This window comes from Balaenoptera borealis, assembly GCF_965194805.1.
Source record: "Balaenoptera borealis genome assembly, chromosome: 12".
Lineage (NCBI taxonomy): Eukaryota > Metazoa > Chordata > Mammalia > Artiodactyla > Balaenopteridae > Balaenoptera > Balaenoptera borealis.
Window position 1 is genome coordinate 101,676,021 of NC_138869.1, and position 21,069 is coordinate 101,697,089.

General features: G+C 42.5%; 4 protein-coding genes across 4 annotated transcripts in view; 1 reads left to right on the forward strand and 3 right to left on the reverse strand.

The window, feature by feature from the left end:
* Window positions 1-17,588, reverse strand: part of LOC309608210 (N-acetyllactosaminide beta-1,6-N-acetylglucosaminyl-transferase) — an 87,497-nt gene extending 69,909 nt beyond the window's left edge. The window contains exon 1 of the mRNA XM_082347765.1: window positions 15,785-17,588. Within this exon, the coding sequence (XP_082203891.1) occupies window positions 15,785-16,709 (925 nt within the window). The 5' untranslated portion in view covers window positions 16,710-17,588. The remainder of the gene's footprint in view (window positions 1-15,784) is intronic.
* The window catches only part of LOC309608220 (uncharacterized protein C6orf52), a 391,220-nt gene that overhangs the window by 103,257 nt on the left and 266,894 nt on the right, over window positions 1-21,069 (forward strand). The gene's annotated exons all lie outside the window — the stretch shown is intronic.
* Window positions 1-21,069, reverse strand: part of LOC309608204 (N-acetyllactosaminide beta-1,6-N-acetylglucosaminyl-transferase-like) — a 62,909-nt gene that overhangs the window by 11,878 nt on the left and 29,962 nt on the right. The gene's annotated exons all lie outside the window — the stretch shown is intronic.
* Window positions 2,396-21,069, reverse strand: part of LOC309608213 (uncharacterized protein) — a 102,612-nt gene continuing 83,938 nt past the window's right edge. Inside the window, exon 2 of the mRNA XM_082347775.1 lies at window positions 2,396-2,443. The gene's annotated coding sequence lies outside the window, so the exon portion shown is untranslated. The remainder of the gene's footprint in view (window positions 2,444-21,069) is intronic.

Sequence of the window (21,069 nt, forward strand, 5' to 3'; positions counted from 1 at the left end):
AGTTGTCATGTAGATTATCCTTTAACGTTCACAACACCTCTGTGAAGTAGGCACAATTATTATCACCATTTTACAGAAAAGCAAGTGAGACTTAGAAAGGTCCAGCATATTACCCAACCTCAAGAAGTCAGGTAGCATTAGAGCCGAACTCTGAATTTATATATTTATATATTGAACTGCTTCCCAATAAAAACAGATTTATAAGGGTATAAAAATTCATTCCGAGCTCCTTCTCTTCCCAGGGGCCAAGGCTACAGTTGGTGGAGGTGGGACCAGCATGTCCCAGAGCCAGGACTTCAGCTAAGCACTATGGGAAAGACTAGTTACATAGAGTGGGATGGAGAAAATAAGTGAATATACTGAGGTTAATGGGAGCCAGGTTCCTCACTGCTGGGGAAGGAAATAGAGAACAAAGGAATAAAGCCTTTGTTGTTGGATTGGAATTGGAGATCGTGTGAATTTGTGGATTTTTTTTTTTTTTTTTGGCCTCACCACGTGGTTTGCAGGATGTTAGTTCCCTGACCCGGGACTGAACCTGGACCATGGCAGTGAAAGGGCCAACTCCTAACCACTGGACCACCAGGGAATTCCCTATGGCTTTTAACATATAAATAGATAGATGGATAGATAGGCATGTGTATGTGAATGTATGAGATAATGTGCGAATGAGTTGGAGTATGTGTTTTATTTTTTTTAATTTTTTAAATAAGGTATGACTGTTTGTTTATTTATTTATTTTTGGCTGTGCCACGGGGCTTGCAGGATCTTAGTTCCCCAACCAGGGATCGAACCCATGGCCCCTGCAGTGGAAGCGTGGAGTCTTAACCTCTGGACCGCCAGGGAAGTTCCTGGAGTATGTGTTATAGAATGCACGTGTGTGAGTGTGTATGTGTGTGTCACATGTGTATATAGACATTGTGTATACACGTACATATATAATCTTATTCTAGCTCCGACCCCTGAAAGGGCACAGAAGTCATAATACCCTTGCGTGACCAGATCTTGGTTTCTAAATACCAATCTCTACTAAATAGAACGAGGGTTCTTTGGAGAAAATGGCTGACTCCAAAGCTGGGGCAGCTTAAGTACAAGATTAGCTTGGAAGGTCTACTTGTCCCAGAAAGTAAGGAAGTGCTCGAAGAATGACAGGGGTGTGTTGAAGAAGCCAACTTGAAGGGGTCCCCACTGGTCAAGTCTGGAACACTCTGAATAGCAAAATAAGTAAAACTAGTAATGGATTATAACCCATTGAATAAAATGGGAATCCATGTCCATGGGAATATAAATAAACAAACAAACATGGAGAGAAGAGAAAGCTCGACATTATAGATGAAAGCCAGCAAATCAATATAGAAGCAGGGATTTGGCAACTCACAGAGTAATAGAGTCTGGCAAGAACCATCAGTGTGCTTTGTGACTACCTAGAGGGGTGGGATAGGGAGGGTGGGAGGGAGGGAGATGCAAGAGGGAAGAGATATGGGAACATATGTATTTGTATAACTGATTCACTTTGTTATAAAGCAGTAACTAACACACCATTGTAAAGCAATTATACTCCAATAAAGATGTTAAAAAAAAAAAAAAGAACCATCAGTGGATGATATAACTGGGGTGTGAACGTTTGAAGAACAGGATATCTACATAGTTTCAAAGTTTCTCCAGAAAAATATATATCAGTTATTAGTAATCAATTCAAAATACTTAGGAATTTACTTTAGAGATGAGACATTGGCAAACACTATTTTAACCAAGGGTCAAAGTTAACATCACCGCTATAGGGACTTCCTTGGTGGTCCAGTGGGTAAGACTCTGTGCTCCCAATGCAGGGGACCCGGGTTTGATCCCTGATCGGGGAACTAGACCCCACATGCATGCCACAACTAAGAAGTCCACATGGGGACTTCCCTGGTGGCGCAGTGGTTAACTACTGAGCCTGTGCTCTAGAGCCCGTGAGCCACAACTACTGAAGCCCTTGTGCCTAAAGCCGGTGCTCCACAACAAGAGAAGCCACTGCAATGAGAAGCCCGTGCACCGCAACGAAGAGTAGCCCCCTCTCGCCGCAACTAGAGAAAGCCTGCGCGCAGCAACAAAGACCCAACACAGCCAAAAATAAATTAAAAAAAAAAAAAAAAAAAAGTCCGCATACCTCAACTAAGATCCGGCGCAGCCAAAATAAATAAATAAATAAATAAATAAATAAAATAAATATTAAAGAAATCACCACCATCAGAACAAATCAACATTTCATGCTTCCACAGCGTTACTTCTCTGATATATTTGCCCAAAGGCAGAACTTGAATCTAATCATGAGGACACATCAGACCTGCACTCTTCCAAATTTATAAGATCTTGAAAGACACAGACAGACTGAGAAATAGTTCTAAACTGGAAAAAAAAAAAAAAAAAAAAAAAAAAAAAAAAAAAAAAAAAAAAAAAAATAGTTCTAAACTGGAGGAGCCTAAAGAGATATGACAGCTAAGTGTAGCTCGAGATCCTTACTCAGGTCTTAGATTTATGAAGGACATTATTAATACAACTGGTAATACTGGAATAGGGCCTGTGGATTAAAGAGTAATGCTGTAGCACTTGATGGTTGTATTATGGTATGATACTATACAAGAGAGCCTCTGTTGTTAGGAAATACTCTTTGAAATAGTAAGAGGTAATTTGCAAATGGTTCAGGAAAAGCATAAATGAGAGAGAGAGAGAGGAAGAAAGGAATAAGGCAAATATGGTGGAATGTTATGGGTTGGGGAGCGTAAGTGAAGGGTATAGGAGAGCTCTTTATACTATTCTAATAAGTATATAAGTATTATAAGTATAGTAATTTTGAAATTAGTTTAAAATAAAAGGTTGAAAACTCATTAAGCTCTTCAAACATTTCCTAGATATTCAAGGAATAGTATTTTCATTAAGTACATTACTTAAGCCACAGAACTCCTAAAAGGCAGCCTGATGGATTAGACTGATCATGAATTAGGGGTCATACAAACCTGGATTAAGGCATGTTACCTTGGATAGCCTTGGTTTTCTCATCCACAAATTGGAGATAATAATATCTACCTCCCTCAGAGGATGTCTGAGAGGTATTAAATGACAGCCAAATGAAGCATCAGTATTAAGTCTTTCTGCTGTCTCCTTGAGAAAACATTTGTTCTGTAGAATTTCTTCTTTAGACAAAATTTATATTACCTGCATCAACAAAACAGTGCCAGTGTTGGAGCTGTCTAGGATGTGGAAATAGCCCCAGTCTACAGAATCAACACAGGACAACAATTCTACCTAAAGATCATGACCAGAGTCTGCTCTTCCCCACTTTTTCTGACCAAATAGAAACTTTGCCCCTCTGAGTTTTTGAAATCTGGTTTTTAATGTAGGGTGGTATATTAAGGAAGCAACTTTTCAGCAGTTTTCACACCAGGGCACATAGAAAACAGTAAGTTGTCTGGCAACCATAAAAAAAAAAAAAGAACAAAGTTCTATCATCCACAGGTGTCTGGACAAGGGTCCCCAGCTGCCGTGGGCCTTGTGTGCCATACATGCTGCCAGGATCACTACGTAGCCAATTTGTAGCCTCGCCCAGGAGATCAGCATGCACAGACACAGCTGAGAAGCTCAGCAATGCACAGAAAGTATAACAAGGAAAGAGGCTGCCATTACAGGAAGCAGCTTGGGAACAAACCTAAAGCACTCCGTACACTTTGGGAAAAGATGGAGCTGTTTGTAGCTGCACTCAGAATAAGGCTGTGCAGGGCCCTGGGACCTTCAGGACAACTCCACATTTCTATTCTCAGGCCCCACGTCTTGTCAGTAGTGACCTATTGTTGCAATTAATTTGTGTGTGTGTAATGTTTATTTATTTATTTATTTATTTTAGGCTGCGTTGGGTCTTCGTTGCTGCGCGCAGGCTTTCTCTAGTTGCGGCGAGCGGAGGCTGCTCTTCCTTGTGGTGCGCGTGCTTCTCATTGCAGTGGCTTCTCTTGTTGTGGAGCACAGGCTCTAGGTGCACGGGCTTCAGTAGTTGTGGTGCACGGGCTCTAGCTGCGCGGGCTCAGTAGTTGTGGTGCACGGGCTTAGTTGCTCCGCGGCATGTGGGACCTTCCCGGACCAGGGCTCGAACCTGTGTCCCTTGCATTGGCAGGCGGATTCTTAACCACTACGCCACCAGGGAAGCCCTGTTGCAATTAATTTTATTCCCAATCCTGCCTTGTCCTTAATTTCATTTCCCCTCCTATCTTAACCTTCCCTTTTAAGGCTTTGAAGCTAGAAAGCCACCCCACACCTAGCTTTTGCCTGATTGACAAGACCGAAGCCTTGTGACTTTACAGGGCTGAGCCCTGTAAAGTCACAAAGAGCAGCTAAAAACAGCTGCACACAGCTTAGTATTCGAATGGAAAATTCTACCAGGGTGGCTGATTTACCTTCTATAAAAATTGTTATGATTTTTCACCATGGTTAGAAGGAGGTCAGTTAGGATTGCAAAGATTATAGGAATTTGAAGTTCACTTCATTCCTAATAAGGAGAAAACTAGAGAGACACATTTATCAATCCTCAGAGATAAAAACAAATGCTTGCGAAACTCTGTCAGACCCTGCCCTAAATTTGTCAAGCTTGGTAACACAAGAAATAGTATTTGAAGCAGCAAAGTGGTGTGCATTTAAACAACCCCCTCCTAAGTTTCTAGGTGGTCAAATATAGTTAGCACAGACCAATGCACACACATACAAATGCAGACCGCGGCCAAGGGGCAAATCTTGTGAAATGGAAGAAACAAAAAGTAAAAGCCACAAAAACAGTAACTGGGACTCCAGCACAAACCCTTCATCTCACTGTTAAAGAGCTGGGAGAAAAAGGTCATAGGCTGGAGAGAGCAAATAAGGTTTTTTAGACCGGGGGGAATTGTAGCCATTTGATTCTTCAAAGGAGGAGGAATTATGGTTTGCATAAAACCACAGAAAATGGTCAAATTTCAGTAACTACATATTAGGACATTATCTTGATTAAATGGGTTGCTTTATGTTTTAAGTGTCTTAGCTAATTGCTTAGTCAAAGGATTCAGGATGAGGAAACCTGAATTAACTTTTTAGCCATGCAGTTTGTCCTTAATTCAATGTTGAACAATTTCATCTTTTAATCTGTCCAGTCTTCAAAACAAATTCAAGTGTCTTTGGCACTTATGAGTTGGGCGTCTTTGGGAAGGTAACACAAACTCTCCATACCTCAGCTTCCTCATCTACAAAACAGAGATTGGAACAATACCAAGGTTCAAAGAAACAATGTCCAAAAGGCCCTTAGTCTTCTTCCAAGAAGATAGACCAAAGGCCAAGAAGCACATGAAAAGATGTTCCACATCATTGCTCATTAGGGAAATGCAAACCGAACCACAGGAGATATCACGGCACACCCACTAGAATGGGTAAAATAAAAAGACAGGCAATAATGAGTGTTGGCAAGGATGTGAAGAAATTGGAACTCTCATACACTGCTGGTGGGAATGCAAAATGGTGCACCTGCTTTGGAAACCAGCTTGGCAGTTCCTCAAAATGTTAAACATAGAGTTACCATATGGACCAACAATTTTTTTAAATTTTTTGGCAAGCATGTGGGATCTTAGTTCCTTGACCAGGGATCGAGCCCATGCCCCCTGCAGTGGAAGCACAGCGTCTTAACCACTGGACCAACAGGGAAGTCCCTGGACCAGCAATTTTACTTTTAGAATCTACCCAGGAGAAATGAAAACATGTGTCTATACAAGGACTTGCCCAGGAATGTTGACAGCAGCATTATTCATAATGGCCAAGGAGTAGAAACAACCCAAAAGTTTGACAACAGATGAACGGATAAACAAAATGTGATCTACCCACATAACAGAATGGTAGTCATCTGTACTAAGAAGTGAAGTACTGATTCATGCTACAACCTGGATGAACCTCAAAATCATTACATTAAGTGGAAGGAGCTAGACATGAAAAAACATACATATATGGCTTGATTTATATGAAATGTCCAGAAAAGGCAAATCTATAAAGACAGGAAACAGAGGGTTGAAAATGGGTGTGAGGTTTCTTTTGCAGGTGATAAAAGTATTCTAAATTAAATTGGGGTCATGGCAGTGAACCTGTAAATATACTAAAAATCATTGACTTGTGTACTTGAAACAGGTGTTTTACGGTATGTGAATTATATACCTGAATTACATACCTCAATTCTGTGGGGTGTAAATTATACCTCAATAAAGCTGTAAACGTAGAGGAAAAAAGGAAGTCTGTCCAGTGCCTGAGATTGAAAAGAACTCATGTGATGGTGATGTACCTGCCTCCTTTTGTAGTGACTAGACCTGGATTGATTGTCAGCTCTCAGTGATTTGAGCAGTAGAAGACATTTGGGTTTGCATGAAAGCAGGAAAAAAAAATGGGACGTGAGAGGACGGTCACATCCCGGGGCCTCAGGCGAGTCCCTGGGACGGGCTGCCAAGTGAGGGACCTTGGCTTCGTGCAGGAAGGAATTCAAGAGCGAGCCAAAGTAGAGTGAAAGCAGATTTTTTCAAAGAGATACACACTCCACAGATAGAGTGTGGGCCATCTCAAAAGGCGAGAGGCCCCAGGGTAAGGGGTTGTTAATTTTAATGGGATGGGTAATTTCATAGGCTAATGAGCGGGAGGATTATTCCAACTATTTTGGGGAAGGGGCAGATATTTCCAGGCATTGGGTCACCACCCATTTTTCGGCCTTTTACAGTTGGTCTTGCAACTGTCATGGCGCCTGTGGGTGTGTCATTTAGCTGATGCATTACAATGAGGCTCAAGGTCCACTGGAAGCCGAATCTTCCACCATCTTGGGCTTAGTTGGTTCTAACCAGTTTCTGTCGTGTCCTCAAGGGCTCTGTCATTCTTTTAAACTGTCTCAACACCACGCTTATTTTATAGTAGCAACATAGGGGAATCAAATTCAGTCTGACGCCCAGCACTGTGTGTGACTTGAGGCTCACAAAGATAGAAATCTCACTCTGTCTCTCCACGACTCTGCACTCTGTCGGGTCTCCAGAGATACTGAAACAGCAATAAACCCTCAGAAGAAAATAAGGGCTACCAGGGAGGAAAAAAGAGCACAGAGGGCAAACTCTGCCTGAGGATGGTGCGAGGTCAGAGATTTCACAGAGCTCAGTACAGTTCAGCTGGGCCCTCAAAGAGAATCGGATTTCTCTAGGCAAAGAGAGGCCTAGGGGGAAAACTGGCTGAAAGGCCAAGCGGTCTGTTTAGCAATTATACATGGAATTCAAGTGGTAGCAAAATAAAGCACTTTACATTTTCTGAATATTTTAAATCAGAGCTTCTCAGGGTCAAAGTGACTGGCAAATTCCCTTAATTGTTGATTTTACTTTTCTAGCCCTGAACAAAGACAGCTTCAATCCCCCAAATGCATGAAGAGGGTGATGTATGCTGACCTCAGCGATCAGATGGCCCCTAACTCCTGCAGACCCACCCACACTCCCAAAGTTTTCTGATGGATTTAACATAGGTGGTAAGGATGCCTGCCCTTTGGAAAAGGAAGTAGGGGGCAGGATTCCTGCCCCCGGGGACTGCTTAGAAGCTGAATTAGAACGGAAAATAACAAAATAAACTTTCTGCAAAACTGCAGGAGAATTTCCTTCATCTGGAGAAAATATCGTGTTTAAGAGAAGCAGAGGGCTTCCCTGGTGGCGCAGTGGTTAAGAATCCGCCTGCCAATGCAGGGGACACGGGTTCGAGCCCTGGTCTGGGAAGATCCCACATGCCGCGGAGCAACTAGGCCCGTGCACCGCAACTACTGAGCCTGCGCTCTAGAGCCCGCGAGCCACAACTACTGAGCCCACATGCCACAGCTACTGAAGCCCGCGCGCCTAGAGCCCGTGCTCCACAACAAGGGAAGCCACTGCAATGAGAAGCCTGCGCACCGCAACGAAGAGTAGCCCCCACTCGCTGCAACTAGAGAAAGCCCGCGCACAGCAACGAAGACCCAGTGCAGCCAAAAATAAATAAATTAATTAATTAATTTAAAAAATTTTTTAAAAAAGGAGAGAAGCAGAATCGCACTCTTTTCTCTCCCATTCATTGGCTCCTCATTCAACAGTCTGCTTTGGCCAATTCAGCTTTTGGCCAAGCCAGAAGTCTAGGTCCTGGTGGCAATCATCCAGTTCACGTTCTCACTTTTGGGGTACAGGAGGTGGGGGGTGAGGCAGGGAAGCGGGGCTGAGGGCGACCAGGACCCATGCACACAGTTAAGGTGCGATGGAAGTGGCTCTATGAGCGAAGGAGGAGTAAAGTGGGAGTCCTGCTTCTGCGGGAGGGAAAGGAGCAGAGACGCTTCTCTGAGGAAGCAGGTGACATCTCAGCTAGATCTGGAGAACAAACCAGGGTGAGCAGCAGAAGTAAAGAGCGTTCCAGAACAAGGGAACAGCATGAGCAAGGGCCTGCAGACCATTTGTCTTCTAGACTGTTAGGATGACAGAAGCCTGGCAGAGTTAAGAGGCTCTCAACTCATCACAGAATGCTGCTTCCTAATAAGAGGAAAGAGAAACCAGCCACTTAAGGCTCTACGCATGTGATGTTGCTAAGAAAAGCAACAGCTGAGGGGTAACCCCTGTGGGCCACATATCCAGTTTCTAGCAAAAAATTATCCCTGTACCTTCAAAACCAAATGTTCTTCTTCTCTCTTTTTTCTTTTTTCTTTTTTGATCGCACACAGAAATTTTAAAATTGTAACACTAAAACTTCAAAAATCCACATCAAAGAAGTTCATCTGCTCCCCCTCTCTTTGAACATTTAATGAGTTCCTACAATGGACCGGGGACAATTTGTGTAGTGTCTAATCCTTCCCACAGTCTGACAAGGAGATTTTTTAAAATTTTATTTATTTATTTATTTGGTTGCTCTGGGTCTTGGTTGCAGCAGGCGGGCTCCTTAGTTGTGGCATGCGAACTCTTAGTTGTGGCATGCATATGGGATCTAGTTCCCTGACCAGGGATCGAACCTGGGCCCCCTGCGATGGGAGCACAGAGTCTTATCCACTGTGCCACCAGGGAAGTCCCCTGACAAGGAGATATTTTGATGACGAATCAGGCTCAGAGAAATTAAGCATCTTGTCCAAAGTTATACAGACTGCAGGTGGCAGAGCCAGGACTGCTTTTAAATCCCACCAGCAAATTGGGAGCCGCTGTCTGATGCTGCAGAGTAAACAGATCTTTATTTAGATCATTTGTCAAAAACACTCTACAGTTGCTTAAACCTGAAATGCATTCAACTGGTGACCAGTGATCTTAGTTCAGTTGGGCCTAATTCCTATTTTTTTTTTTTTATCTTCAATCTCCTTTTAGCTTCCTTAGTATGAAATTAAGATAGGTCACCATAGGAAGAAATGTTATTTCTGAATATGAAGTATTAATAATTTTTTCATTAAATTAATGAAATTTTAATATTAATTTGATATTTTAAAAGTCTTTATTGAGATAGAATTGACACACAGCACTGTGTAAGTGTAAGGCATATGGCATAATAATTCGACTTATATACATCACGAAATCATGACCACAATAAGTTTAGTGAATATCCATCACATAGATACAAAAGAAAAAGAAAAAATACTTTTTCCTTGTGATGAGAACGCTTAGGATTTACTCTAAGAACTTTCATATAGAACATACAGCAGTGTTCATGATATTAATTATGATGTACATTACATCCCATATTTATCTTATAAATGGAAGTTTGTATCTTTTGACTGCCTTCATCCAATTTCCACCCCCATGTAACCACAGATCTGATCTCTTTTACTATGAGTTTGTTTGTTTTTGAAGTATAATTGACCTATGTTATTTCCTGTTCCACAGCACAGTAATTTGCTATTTCTACACTTTTCAAAATACTCTCCACAATAAGTCTGGTTACCATCTGTCACCACCCAAAGATATTACAGTGTTATTGACTCTGTTCCCCATGCTGTACGTTTCATACCCGTGACTCATTTATCTTGCAACTGGAAGTTTGTACCTCTTAATCTCCCTCACATATTTCTCTCCACCCCCCAACCTCCTCCCCTCTGGCAACCACCTGTTTGTTCTCTGTATCTACAACTCTGTTTTGTTGTTTTTTCTTTCTTTGACTTATTTCACTTAGCATAATACTCTAGGTCCACCCATGTTGTCACAAATGGCAAGCTTTCATTCTTCTTTATGGCTGAGTAATATTCCTGTGTGTGTGTGCGTGTGCATGTGTGTATACCACATCTTCTTTATCCATTCATCTGTCGATGGGCACTTAGGTTGTTTCCATATCTTGGCTGTACTAAATAATGCAGAAATGAACATAGGGGTATATACTGATACACGTTTTTGAATTAGCATTTTTGTTTTCTTCGGATAAATATCCAGCAGTGGGATTGTTGGATCGTATGGTAGTTCTATTTTTAATCGTTTTGAGGAGAGATGGTATTTCCTTGAAAAAGAACTCACAGATATCCCAACTCACTGATTTCCTTTCCTATGCAGTTGACAAAAGTCAGTATTTCTAGCAGATACAAAAACAGAGATTGTTCAAGCTAATAGTAAAACTTATCCCCCAAATTTCCTTCCCCTGCAAGTCTGCCCATACACCCAGTGATCCTGGAAGCTCTGTGAGCATAATGTGTTTGAGAAACATAAATTCCCTCTGGACATAGCAAGATCCCAGCCAAATCCCTGGGGCCACGACTATGAGTTCCCAGAAGCAGCTTTATTTAGATCTGTTCTTCCTCGCTCCTCTCAAGGTTCCAGCATTCGGCACCTCAGCACTGCATCTGTACGTATAAAAGGGACTAAAGCAACTAGCCAGCCTCCAATAATGACAGAGAGTCCGGCCAGTATGGACTCTATAGCAGAAACTCAACAAGCCTCCCCTTTCAAGGGCACATGGGTACATACAAGACAGAGAATACGAGAAGGGCTGGTCCATAGGCTGGTTCCTGGAGGGAAAAAATGAGAAGCAAGTAGAATCTGTCTTCCAAGCCCACGATCTCCAATTTTCTTCTTTTCTCTCTATTCCTTCCCCATCAGATATCTTGGCATTCCTTTTTTCTCCCATCTCCAACAAAACCTGCTCTCAGATTTTTTTTTTTCGGAGATTTTTTCAGAATGAGAAAGGAGGAAAGGCTCTTTTCTCATTCATTCATTAATATGAATTTGAAATAATCTCCCACTGAATCATATCAGAAATATTCCTTTGTAGCAAGTGGGGCAGAAACCATTGGTCAGTTTTGAAATCTTTAAATCCACGGACCACATGATGAATGAAGCATGCCCACCGAAAGCCCCTGTCACAGGCAGAGCTATGCAGCCTGGAGGGGCACATGATGCATAACTCATAAGGGAAGTAGGAGGCAGTGAACTTGAACGTCTGGCCGCTAAAAGGATCTTTTCTCCAGTTGGAAGTCAGCCACAGCTGAGTCAGATGAGAAACTAAAATGTGGCCATCTTGTTGTAGACGGGATTAATGAATGGAACTGGGGAGGAGAGAGTTGGGGGGAAAGTGGGGGAAAGATGGAGGGAGGAGAAGTGGGGAGGGCAGGAACCCTCATTTCACAACAGCTGGTGAAGTCTGTTGGGCAGTATCTTTCAAGGCCCCTTCTCTTGAGTGGACCACCCAGGAATTCTCATCTTCCAAGAGGCTTCCAGAGGACCTGCCATAGCCGAAGGGCCTTACTATGTATTAGGAGAGCACATTTTGTTTTGCATTTTGACACTGCTACCCTGGCCACACCTGACCCGAATGGTCTGGGGCCTCAACGGAGGGCAGCGCGTCTACACAGAGGTCAGCCACAGCCCAGGAAGTGGCCCGGAATGAGAAAAGGGATGCTCGTTGTGCAGTGACGACACGACCCACAGCCAGCCTCTCTGGGAATAAATATCTGAAGGAGACAGAGGAATTGCCATCAACGGAACAGCCCAGAATCTGGCTGGAGACACGAGGGGAAGGCATTGAAAGTAGAAGCCGCGGGCCCACAAGCAAGCGAAAACTCTGAAGCAGAGGTAAGACTTTCATATAAGGAAAAAGAAGCAGAATGAAGGTGCTGACACACGAGCACGGCCGACTTCTCCGTGTGGCTCGGACGGCACCACTGCTGGCTGCCCATTCTCCCCGGAGCACGGAGGACACCCGACGGCCTGCTCTGTCGACTACAGTAGCCACGGGCACAACTGATATTTGGGGTGTATTGGGTTAAATAAAATACATGATTTCAATGCATTTGACCTGTTAATTTTTGTTTCTTTAACGTAGCCACAAAAGATCTAAAATTACACATGTGGCTCACACTGTATTTCTCTCAGGTGGTGTTCTAGTTCCCCATGAGGCCGTTTCAACCGTGAGATCTTTTTTCTTCTGTCCTATTACTCCTTTGAGAATCCTGATAAGCCCCCAATCACTGCAATCAACTAGAGCAATCTTAAAATGTCCAAAACAAACAACGAACATCATACATCAGCAAAGAATGACCCTCAAAACAGAAATGACCCAGATTTTCACATAGCAGGAGGAACAGTTAAACAAGACAGCCACCTAAGTTTCTGATTCCCTTACCTCCTCGTGACTAAGCCCTGCACTCAGGCCCAGCTCAGGTCCTGCAAGAGTTGGCTGGACCAGTGAAGGGCCACAGGCCTCTAACAAGGGTCCTCCATACCCATAACACAGAAACAGTTTTAAGGGCTCACTCTTTTAAGTTTTTGAAATGCATGGAGCAGTCCATTTGTTTTCCATTGTTTTGCTGATCTGTAATTGCTGGTATTTACCAGAGGTGTAAAAATCTAGTTCCAATAGAGAAATCATGTTGAGAACTCAACCCTTGTGTTCAATAAATAGATTAGAATCATTAGAGTTAGTATCACGAACTTCAGAGTGGAAGAGACTCACCGGCCATCTTGTCCAACACTTGATAATTGAGTTCCTTGACAGGGTTTCTTCAGCCTCTGCTTCCGAATATCCCTTGGGCTTGTTCACCACTGAGGAAGCTACCCATTCTAATCCCAGATCCGTGGGTTCTTATATCTCCCACCACTGACCCTGGATTCTTCTTCCAAAACTACAGCATTGGTTCAATTTCTGTCTCCTGGGCAAACGTTTTAATTATGTGAAGGCAGTGATACCTTTTCAAGTCTTTTGCAGATTGAATATCCTTTTTGTTTGTCTTGGTCCCTTCTTTAAAAAATGGGGTCTGGCCTTTTAACCTTCTTGGCTACTCTCTTTGGAATCTGCTTTGTCAATGTCTCCCTTTACAGGTTGGTGCCCAGACCTGAATGGTCAATACATATGTGGTCCAAGCAACACAAAAGTGAGAAGAGGGGCTTTTACCTCCCTCATTCTGGGTACTACGATCCCATATAAACAGCTTAATGGTCATGACTCCCCACTTCAATTTCTTGAGCCCTGATTTCTTTTTTGACCATGATCTCTGCCAAAAGAGGTCATTTTATATTTTTTTAATTAAAAAAGTAATAAAAAATAAAAATTTTTATTGAAATATAGTTGATTTACAATGTTAGTTTCAAGTGTACAGCAAAGTGATTCATATATATATACACATATATATATCTTTTTTTCAGATTCTTTTCCATTATAGGTTATCACAAGATATTGAGTATAGTTCTCTGTGCTATACAGTAGGTCCTTGTCCTGATTTCTTTTTTAACAGTTATATTTATTTATTTATTTTTGGCTGCGTTGGGTCTTTATTGTGGTGCGTGGGCTTCTCATTGCCGTGGCTTCTCTTGTTGCGGAGCACGGGCTCTAGGCACGCGGGCTTCGGTAGTTGTGGCTCGCGGGCTCTAGAGCGCAGGCTCAATAGTTGTGGCGCACGGGCTTAGTTGCTCCGCGGCATGTGGGATCCTCCCGGACCAGGGGTCGAACCCGTGTCTCCTACATTGGCAGGCGGATTTTTAACCACTGCGCCACCAGGGAAGTCCTGTCCTGATTTCTTTCATCACTAGGACATTACCCCTTCCCGCTTTGGGAAAACCACAGATTTAAAAAGCATTCTATCACAGCTGCCTTCTAAGTAGCTGTATTTCCTTTGATTTTATGCCTGCACCAATCCTCTATTACTAGGATTTTAGAATATTTTTCTTTTTTTGATATTATAAGTGACACTATGATGAAAATACTTTTTTTTTTATGAAAATACTTTTAAATTAATCTTTTCCCTATCTCTGTTTATTTTTTAAGACTAAATCCCTAGGAGTAAAATTAAGTAAAAGGATAGGAACATTTTCAAAGCCGTTTGATATATATGTGCCAAATTGTCCTTCAGAAAGACTGTGCAGGTTTATACTTTTCTAGTGGTCTGTATCAGAACACTCATTGCCCATCCTGGAGTTAGGTTTCTTTTTTTTTTAACACCAATTTGAGAAGTAAAGAATTGTAATCATTTATTTTAATTTGTATTGGTGGTGAGCATTTGTATATGATTGTTTAGCATATGTATTTCTACATGTCATGGTTAATCTGATGTGTTCCTTTTTCCTATTTGTGAGATGTATTTATGTGTTAAAGATATTAACCTGGCTGTATGTTGTTTCTTTTGCAACTACTTTTTCCCCAGTGGATTTTTCTGTTTTCACAATTTTGCCAAGTATTACCAAGGAAAAAAATAAATTAATTAATTTAAAAAAAAAAAAAAGCATTCTAAGTCTAGGAAGCTTTGTATACAAACATCAAAAACAAGCATCCACGATGGTTCACAGCCCTGGCTGTTCCTGAGAATTTCCTGGAGGCTGAACAAATACTGAAGTCCACATCTACCCAGGAAATCAGGAAATGTATTTTTAAAAGCTCCAGGCGACTGTAATATGTATCCAGGGTTGAACCACTAATCTCAAGAAACCATGACCTTGATGCTCATGTTGATTCAAGTTAGTTTTCCTTTGAACTGTGAATCTGAATTTTTATTTCAAATTGAACTAGCAGAACTGAATTAGTTCACTGTAAACAACTGGAGATTATTCAAGTCATTTGGAACTTGGACCAAGGAAATGTGGAGTTAGTTTAGGAACAACTGAGACCGAATTGAAAATCACCTTAAAGGAACATTAGGCTTAGGCAACCTGGTTTATAGTTGGCATGTTTGCTTACTAGCAGGGTAATTTGAGCACATCATATAACCACACTGGTTTCATTGTCTATAAAATAAAGGCACTGGTCTAGGAATCTTTAAGATGCTCTAAATTTCGGACTCAGTTCCAGGAAAGAACTTGCAAATGAAAATTGTTAAAGTTGTATCTTGCTCTCATTTTGAAATGATCTGAATTTAGCTATTGGAGCTTCAATAGGGGCAAAGGTATTATTTAAGTGTTCAAATTGCCGCTCAAATTTAATTTATCATATTTATGCCTGATTTTAAATACCATCACATTTAAAGGAGAATTGTGTTTAATCTTTCATTTGCCAGTCAGTGTTCCTCAGTTCCTTGCCATGTCTCAAGACTACAGCACATATTCGAAGTGGGTCTATGGGCTCAGAAAGGTAGCTTGGTATGTCAGCAAAGTCAAGTCAGATAGTCGGTCTCTGCCTCTGCCTTAATCACTATGCCTCAGTTTCTTCATCTGTAAAATGGAGATGAGCTCAGCTCTGTGAGCAGAGCTGCTGTAAAGATTTTTTTAATGAATAGTTGAAACTGTAAAGATCTTTAAAAATGTTAATTTTTTTTTACTATTTTTCAGTGGTTCATTCAGTATTGGCCACGCAATGTTTATTCATAAAAACAAAAGTTAAGAGACATACATACCAGGAATCCTATTGAGTGTGACCCAGAAATGTTCATCAGGACTGTAGGTGTCCTTGGACCAGGACAGAAAGTCAAGTACCTGCTGGTCTTGGAGGACAAAATTAGCGAATTCCCTCGTGAGGGCCACGTAGGCAGTGCCAAAGTAAATGGTCATGTTGTGAGGAGGCGGAGTTTTCAGTTTCGCGGTTTTAATCATGTAGGAATTTTTTTTGCTCAATAGTTCTTGGTGGACATATTTAGTCCTTCCAATAGCATGACCGGGAGGCAGCACCCCTGGGGTGATGTTTTTCCTTTTAAATCCTTTCAGATACTGAACTATCTCCCTGTTGGTTTTCAGGGGGAAATCTTGCCCACAGGTGTTGATGGCATATTTCCACGGAACCTCAGAGCCTGCAAGATCTTTGATGCAGTTCAGGTCAGCCTGGAGCCTGGAAATCCCACCGTAGACCACGGGCTCCATCTTGGAAGCCAGAAAAGCATTTGGGAAGCAGCTCAGTAATTGCTTCACTGCATCTTTAAATGTATCTGTTGCCTTTTTATCCACGTGAACACAGTAGACATTTTGGGGCATGTAAATTGCCCTGAAGAGTCTCTCAAAAGTGCCAAAATCTTTGTGGATGGCCATCATGTAAGCCAAAGGGAAGCCGGCCTCTTCTTCAGAGAGTGCTTCTGTTATGTAGTGACTTTGAGCTATGTACTCGTAACAGGTAGGTTCACTGAGGGTAGTTTTCAATGCATTCTCTGTTGGGTAAAAAACCTTCCCCTTAAAAATCTGACGACAGACTTCTGCTAATAGCGAAGCATTGGACAGAGATGCTCCCAGGAAATTTTTATTCTCCCATAACTCATTATTGTAAACAAACACAAAAATCAGAGCAGTGACCAGAGACACACAAAAAAGACACTGCTTCCAAGAGCCCATCATTCAAAACCAGGAAATGAGTAAAATGTCTCCTGGGATCTGATCAGAGCATAGGTAGAGTTAACTTACATTTTCACCAGAATCCATAACCATCCTTCTGGTAGGTGCAGTTCTGATCGGCTGCTCTGTAACCTTCCAGTTGAGCACGCTTGTCCTTTTCTTCTGTCTTCCTTTTCTCCTCGTTTGCCACCGCACTGCATTTCCACCTTTCCTCCTCACGTTTCTGAAGGAACTCTTTGGGATTTGCTTTGCTCAGTCCCCACGCCCCCTTCCTGCAACCTGTTTTCTACATAAAAACAAGTTGCCTCAGGGAGGTTTTGACTCCAATGTGTCCACGTTTCCCTACAGGAAAATCGCCAAGGGGTGAACTGACTATTCTGAAAGCCATTGCTCTAAGACTTTAACCCCAGCCTCCTCTCCTGGCCAAAAGGTTGGCAACTGTGTCAGCTCCAGCTTCCTGTTAATCATTGTGTTCAACTGACTGAGTTTGTTTGCTTAAACAGCACTGCCAAGTTAAAAGCGTGGGTTCTAAGCATGTGAACACTGCCTGGAGAGATATTCTGTCAATAAATATTTAGTGCTTAAAAATTAATCACTTAACCCTGCCTTTTTCCACACACGTCCCCCTCTCCATATTGGCTGGTTATGCTATTAAAGCACGGCATATGACTAGCTGTTGAGCCATTCTTTGCAGCACTTAATTTTCTCTGCTACGAGGTAAGGTCCTTAAAAAGGCACATTAGCAAGCGAACCTCCCCACCTAACTTGCTACACTATGATGAATAAAGGCTAATGAAAAAAAAAAATACCCACCCCCCCAAAACTGAAAGCCCATTGTAACCCCCAAATTGCTAAAGCTGAAGTTAGCGAATGTCAAGTTTATTTCACCCTAGCCCAGGTAGGATGCAGGGAGACCAGCCTGAAGCCTGGAGAGGCAGGAGAGAAGAATCATCTCAGTTTGGGATGTTTTAGAACTTAAGGAGAGAGGCTCTTAGATTCATATATATAAACCATTCCAAACTCTTAGATTCATATATATAAACCATTCCGTTTCCCTATCTTTAAAACATGAGAATAATTTTATCACCTTCATAGGTCAGTTGTGAGAATACAGTGAGAAAGCGCATCAAGGGTTCATGGCCTGCCCAGCAATGAATGAGGCGGAGATAGAAGATAGCTGGGCCCCAGGGTGAGATGCTGGTGCTTCAGGGTAAAATAAAGGCAGGAGCAGAGGGGCTTCCCTGGTGGCGCAGTGGTTGAGAATCCGCCTGCCAATGCAGGGGACACGGGTTCGAGCCCTGGTCCAGGAAGATCCCACATGCCACGGCTACTGAGCCTGAGCTCTAGTGCCTGCGAGCCACAACTACTGAGCCCACATGCCACAACTACTGAAGCCCATGCGCCCAGAGCCCGTGCTCCACAACAAGAGAAGCCACCGCAATGAGAAGCCCATACACCACAATGAAGAGTAGCCTCTGCTCGCCACAACTAGAGAAAGCCTGCGCACAGCAACAAAGACCCAATACAGCCAAAAAAAAAAAACAGGCAGTAGCAGAGAGGAGCTGAGCTCTGCTTGAGTAGAAAGATAAGACAACCACATTCTTCACTCTTGAGGTCAAGGAGACCTCCCTGACTACACATGTGCAGAAAGTTTTCTCGGGGGTCAAAAAAGGAAGGGGGTGGGACTTCCCTGGCAGTCCAGTGGTTAGGGCTCCACGCTCCCACTGCAGGGGGCACGGGTTCGATCCCAGGTTGGGGAACTAAGATCCCACATGCTGTGTGGTGCAGCCAAAAAAACAAAAAACAAAAACAAAAAACGGGAGGGGGCGCTAGCCCGTAATATGTCCTGCCAACCTCCCAGAGACCCTCGTGCTGGAATCCATCTTGGCTAAAAGATGTGCAGGCACATTGGCAGGGCCCTGAGTCAGACCCAGTCTGGGCACGAAGCAAGACAAAGCAAGATGATTGGCCAGAGGGAACCCATAAAACTGCCCCCATATGAGTAATTCCTGCCACCCCCAAAGCGTGACTCTCCCTCTGAGCCTGCCTGCATGTTTTTCTGCACATACTTTTCTTCTAATAAACGCTTTACCTGCTTCACTACCTTTTGTCTCTGTGCTGAATTCTTTCTTCAGAGAAGACAAGGACTGAGGTCCTGTTTCAAGCCTGCTGGCCCTCGTGATCTAGTGGTTAGGTTTCCGCGCTCTCTTCAAGCCATCTCAACCTGCAGCCCGTGAGATCAGGGCTGGGAGAGAAGAATAAACAAAAGCCCCTCCCCCCAACACTCACTTCAAGGAAATGACACAGTTACCATCTCTCCTTTGAAATCTTCTTAGTGTTCCCTACTCCTCCCTCTGTGAGCCCATGCCAAGTAGTATACATCTAGGATAACTCTGGTCAGTTTTGTTTTATTTGGTAGTCAGCTGCACGGGGGTGAAAGCACACTGTACACACACGTGGAGGGGCTGTCAGCGCTGGGCTCACAGGTGGCTCATCTGTTTCTGGCTCCCATCACTGTCTGCACATACTAGGCAATCAAATACTTATCGATCAAGTGCTGTATTTTGCATTCCCTGTTTCCCTGATCACCTTACTGTGAGATTCCTACACTTGTGATTTATATTTTGTCATCTGTGATCTCTATTTGTATCTGTGGATGTGCGGACGTTCAAAGTACCTAGTTTTTCCAACACAGCTTAATTATAAAGACAACATAATATTACAGATAGTTTGTGAACACAGTGCTTTCATGTCCTGTGCTCTTATTTCCCTCTTGTCCATAGATACACACATTCTGATTTTACCAAGAACGTGGGAGATGCAAGTTTGCATCCTGCGTTTTGCACTTCCTGTCAGAGCATAACATTTTCCATCGTGCTACTCAGTTTTCACTGGACATCGTCTTCACAACCATTACCTTAGAACACAAGACTGGAGTTATTATTTGTTGTTGTTGTTTTCCCACCCCACCTGAAAGCTAATGCATTAACGAGATGGTTGCCAGCTCTGTTTCATGATCTTCAGGAGCATAGGAAGTGATGATTAGAAAGGACTTAGGGAAGCTTTCCAGAGCCAAGGGGTCAGACTTCACTTGTTTTAGGAATCAGATTCAACATACAATATGATTCAAGTGAATACAGACTGGTCTGTAGGACCCAAAATGAATTCAAACAACTCAAATATCTATTTACATAACTATCTTTCATGTGTCTACCTAGAATTCTTTGGAACAAATCATTTCTTCAATACAGTAGTCATACGAGAGCAATCTTTTCTAAAATGATGACTAAAATTTTGTTAATTTTTGTTTTATTTGTAATATCTCTCTAGGCAGCCACTGCCCACATGAAACGAAATCAGCTATAGGGATGAATAAATGGAGGCCTCAGGACTTCCCTGGTGGCGCAGTGGTTAAGACTCCACGCTCCCAATGCAGGGGGCCTGGGTTCAATCCCTGGTCACGGAACCAGATCCCACATGCATGCCACAACTAAGAGTTCGCATGCTGCAACTAAGGAGCCCGCCTGCTGCAACTAAGACCTGGTGCAAACAAACAAATAAATAAATAAATACTTTGAAAAAATAAATTATAAAATAAATAAATGGCGGCATCAATGCCTAATTATGCTTTCTAAACTAGTTGAATAATTTTTACAACTTTTTCTCCTAATATATTCAGATGATTACATCAACTCTTCCTTTGTTGATTTCAGCTATCTCCTCATTCTTGACACAATTCCATCCCTCCAGAGATTTCATGCATAAAAGCACCTCTAATAATTTGCCTGTTCTGCCCTGAATTTACAGCTCCCTGAGTTTAAAGTTACAGGGTAAAGAACGTTTGCAAGTCGGCACTTTGCTGCAGTGGGGTCCTTAATTGCACCTCACCTGAAATGCTTCAAGGGTCTTTTGATTTTGGCAATACTAGCCATTTTTTTACAGGAATTAGTATCAATCTTTTTTTGTGCATCACCCCAGTGCTATCTGATGTTTACTCTCCCGGTGGTCATGTGAGAAACGCTGGTTCTCCGGACCCTCCTGACTTTCCTGAGGACCTTTTGCAATATACCACTCATCATTCTTCTAAATTCTGGGTACAACGCTCTTGCCATTTGTGCAAAATAGTAGAAGGGGATGGTAACGAGTGACCAAACAAAAAAAGACGTGCTCCTTTATCCCAGCTTGAACATTAGATCAAAATTAATACCCCAAATTCTAAAGCGTGCTCCTTTATCCCAGCTTGAACATTAGATCAAAATTAATACCCCAAATTCTAAGTTGGAGGCAGTGATCGGGTAGGATAGAATCCTGAAGAAGTTGGCAACCAACACAGACTTGTGGCTTGGCCGCTCTGTAAGTGGTG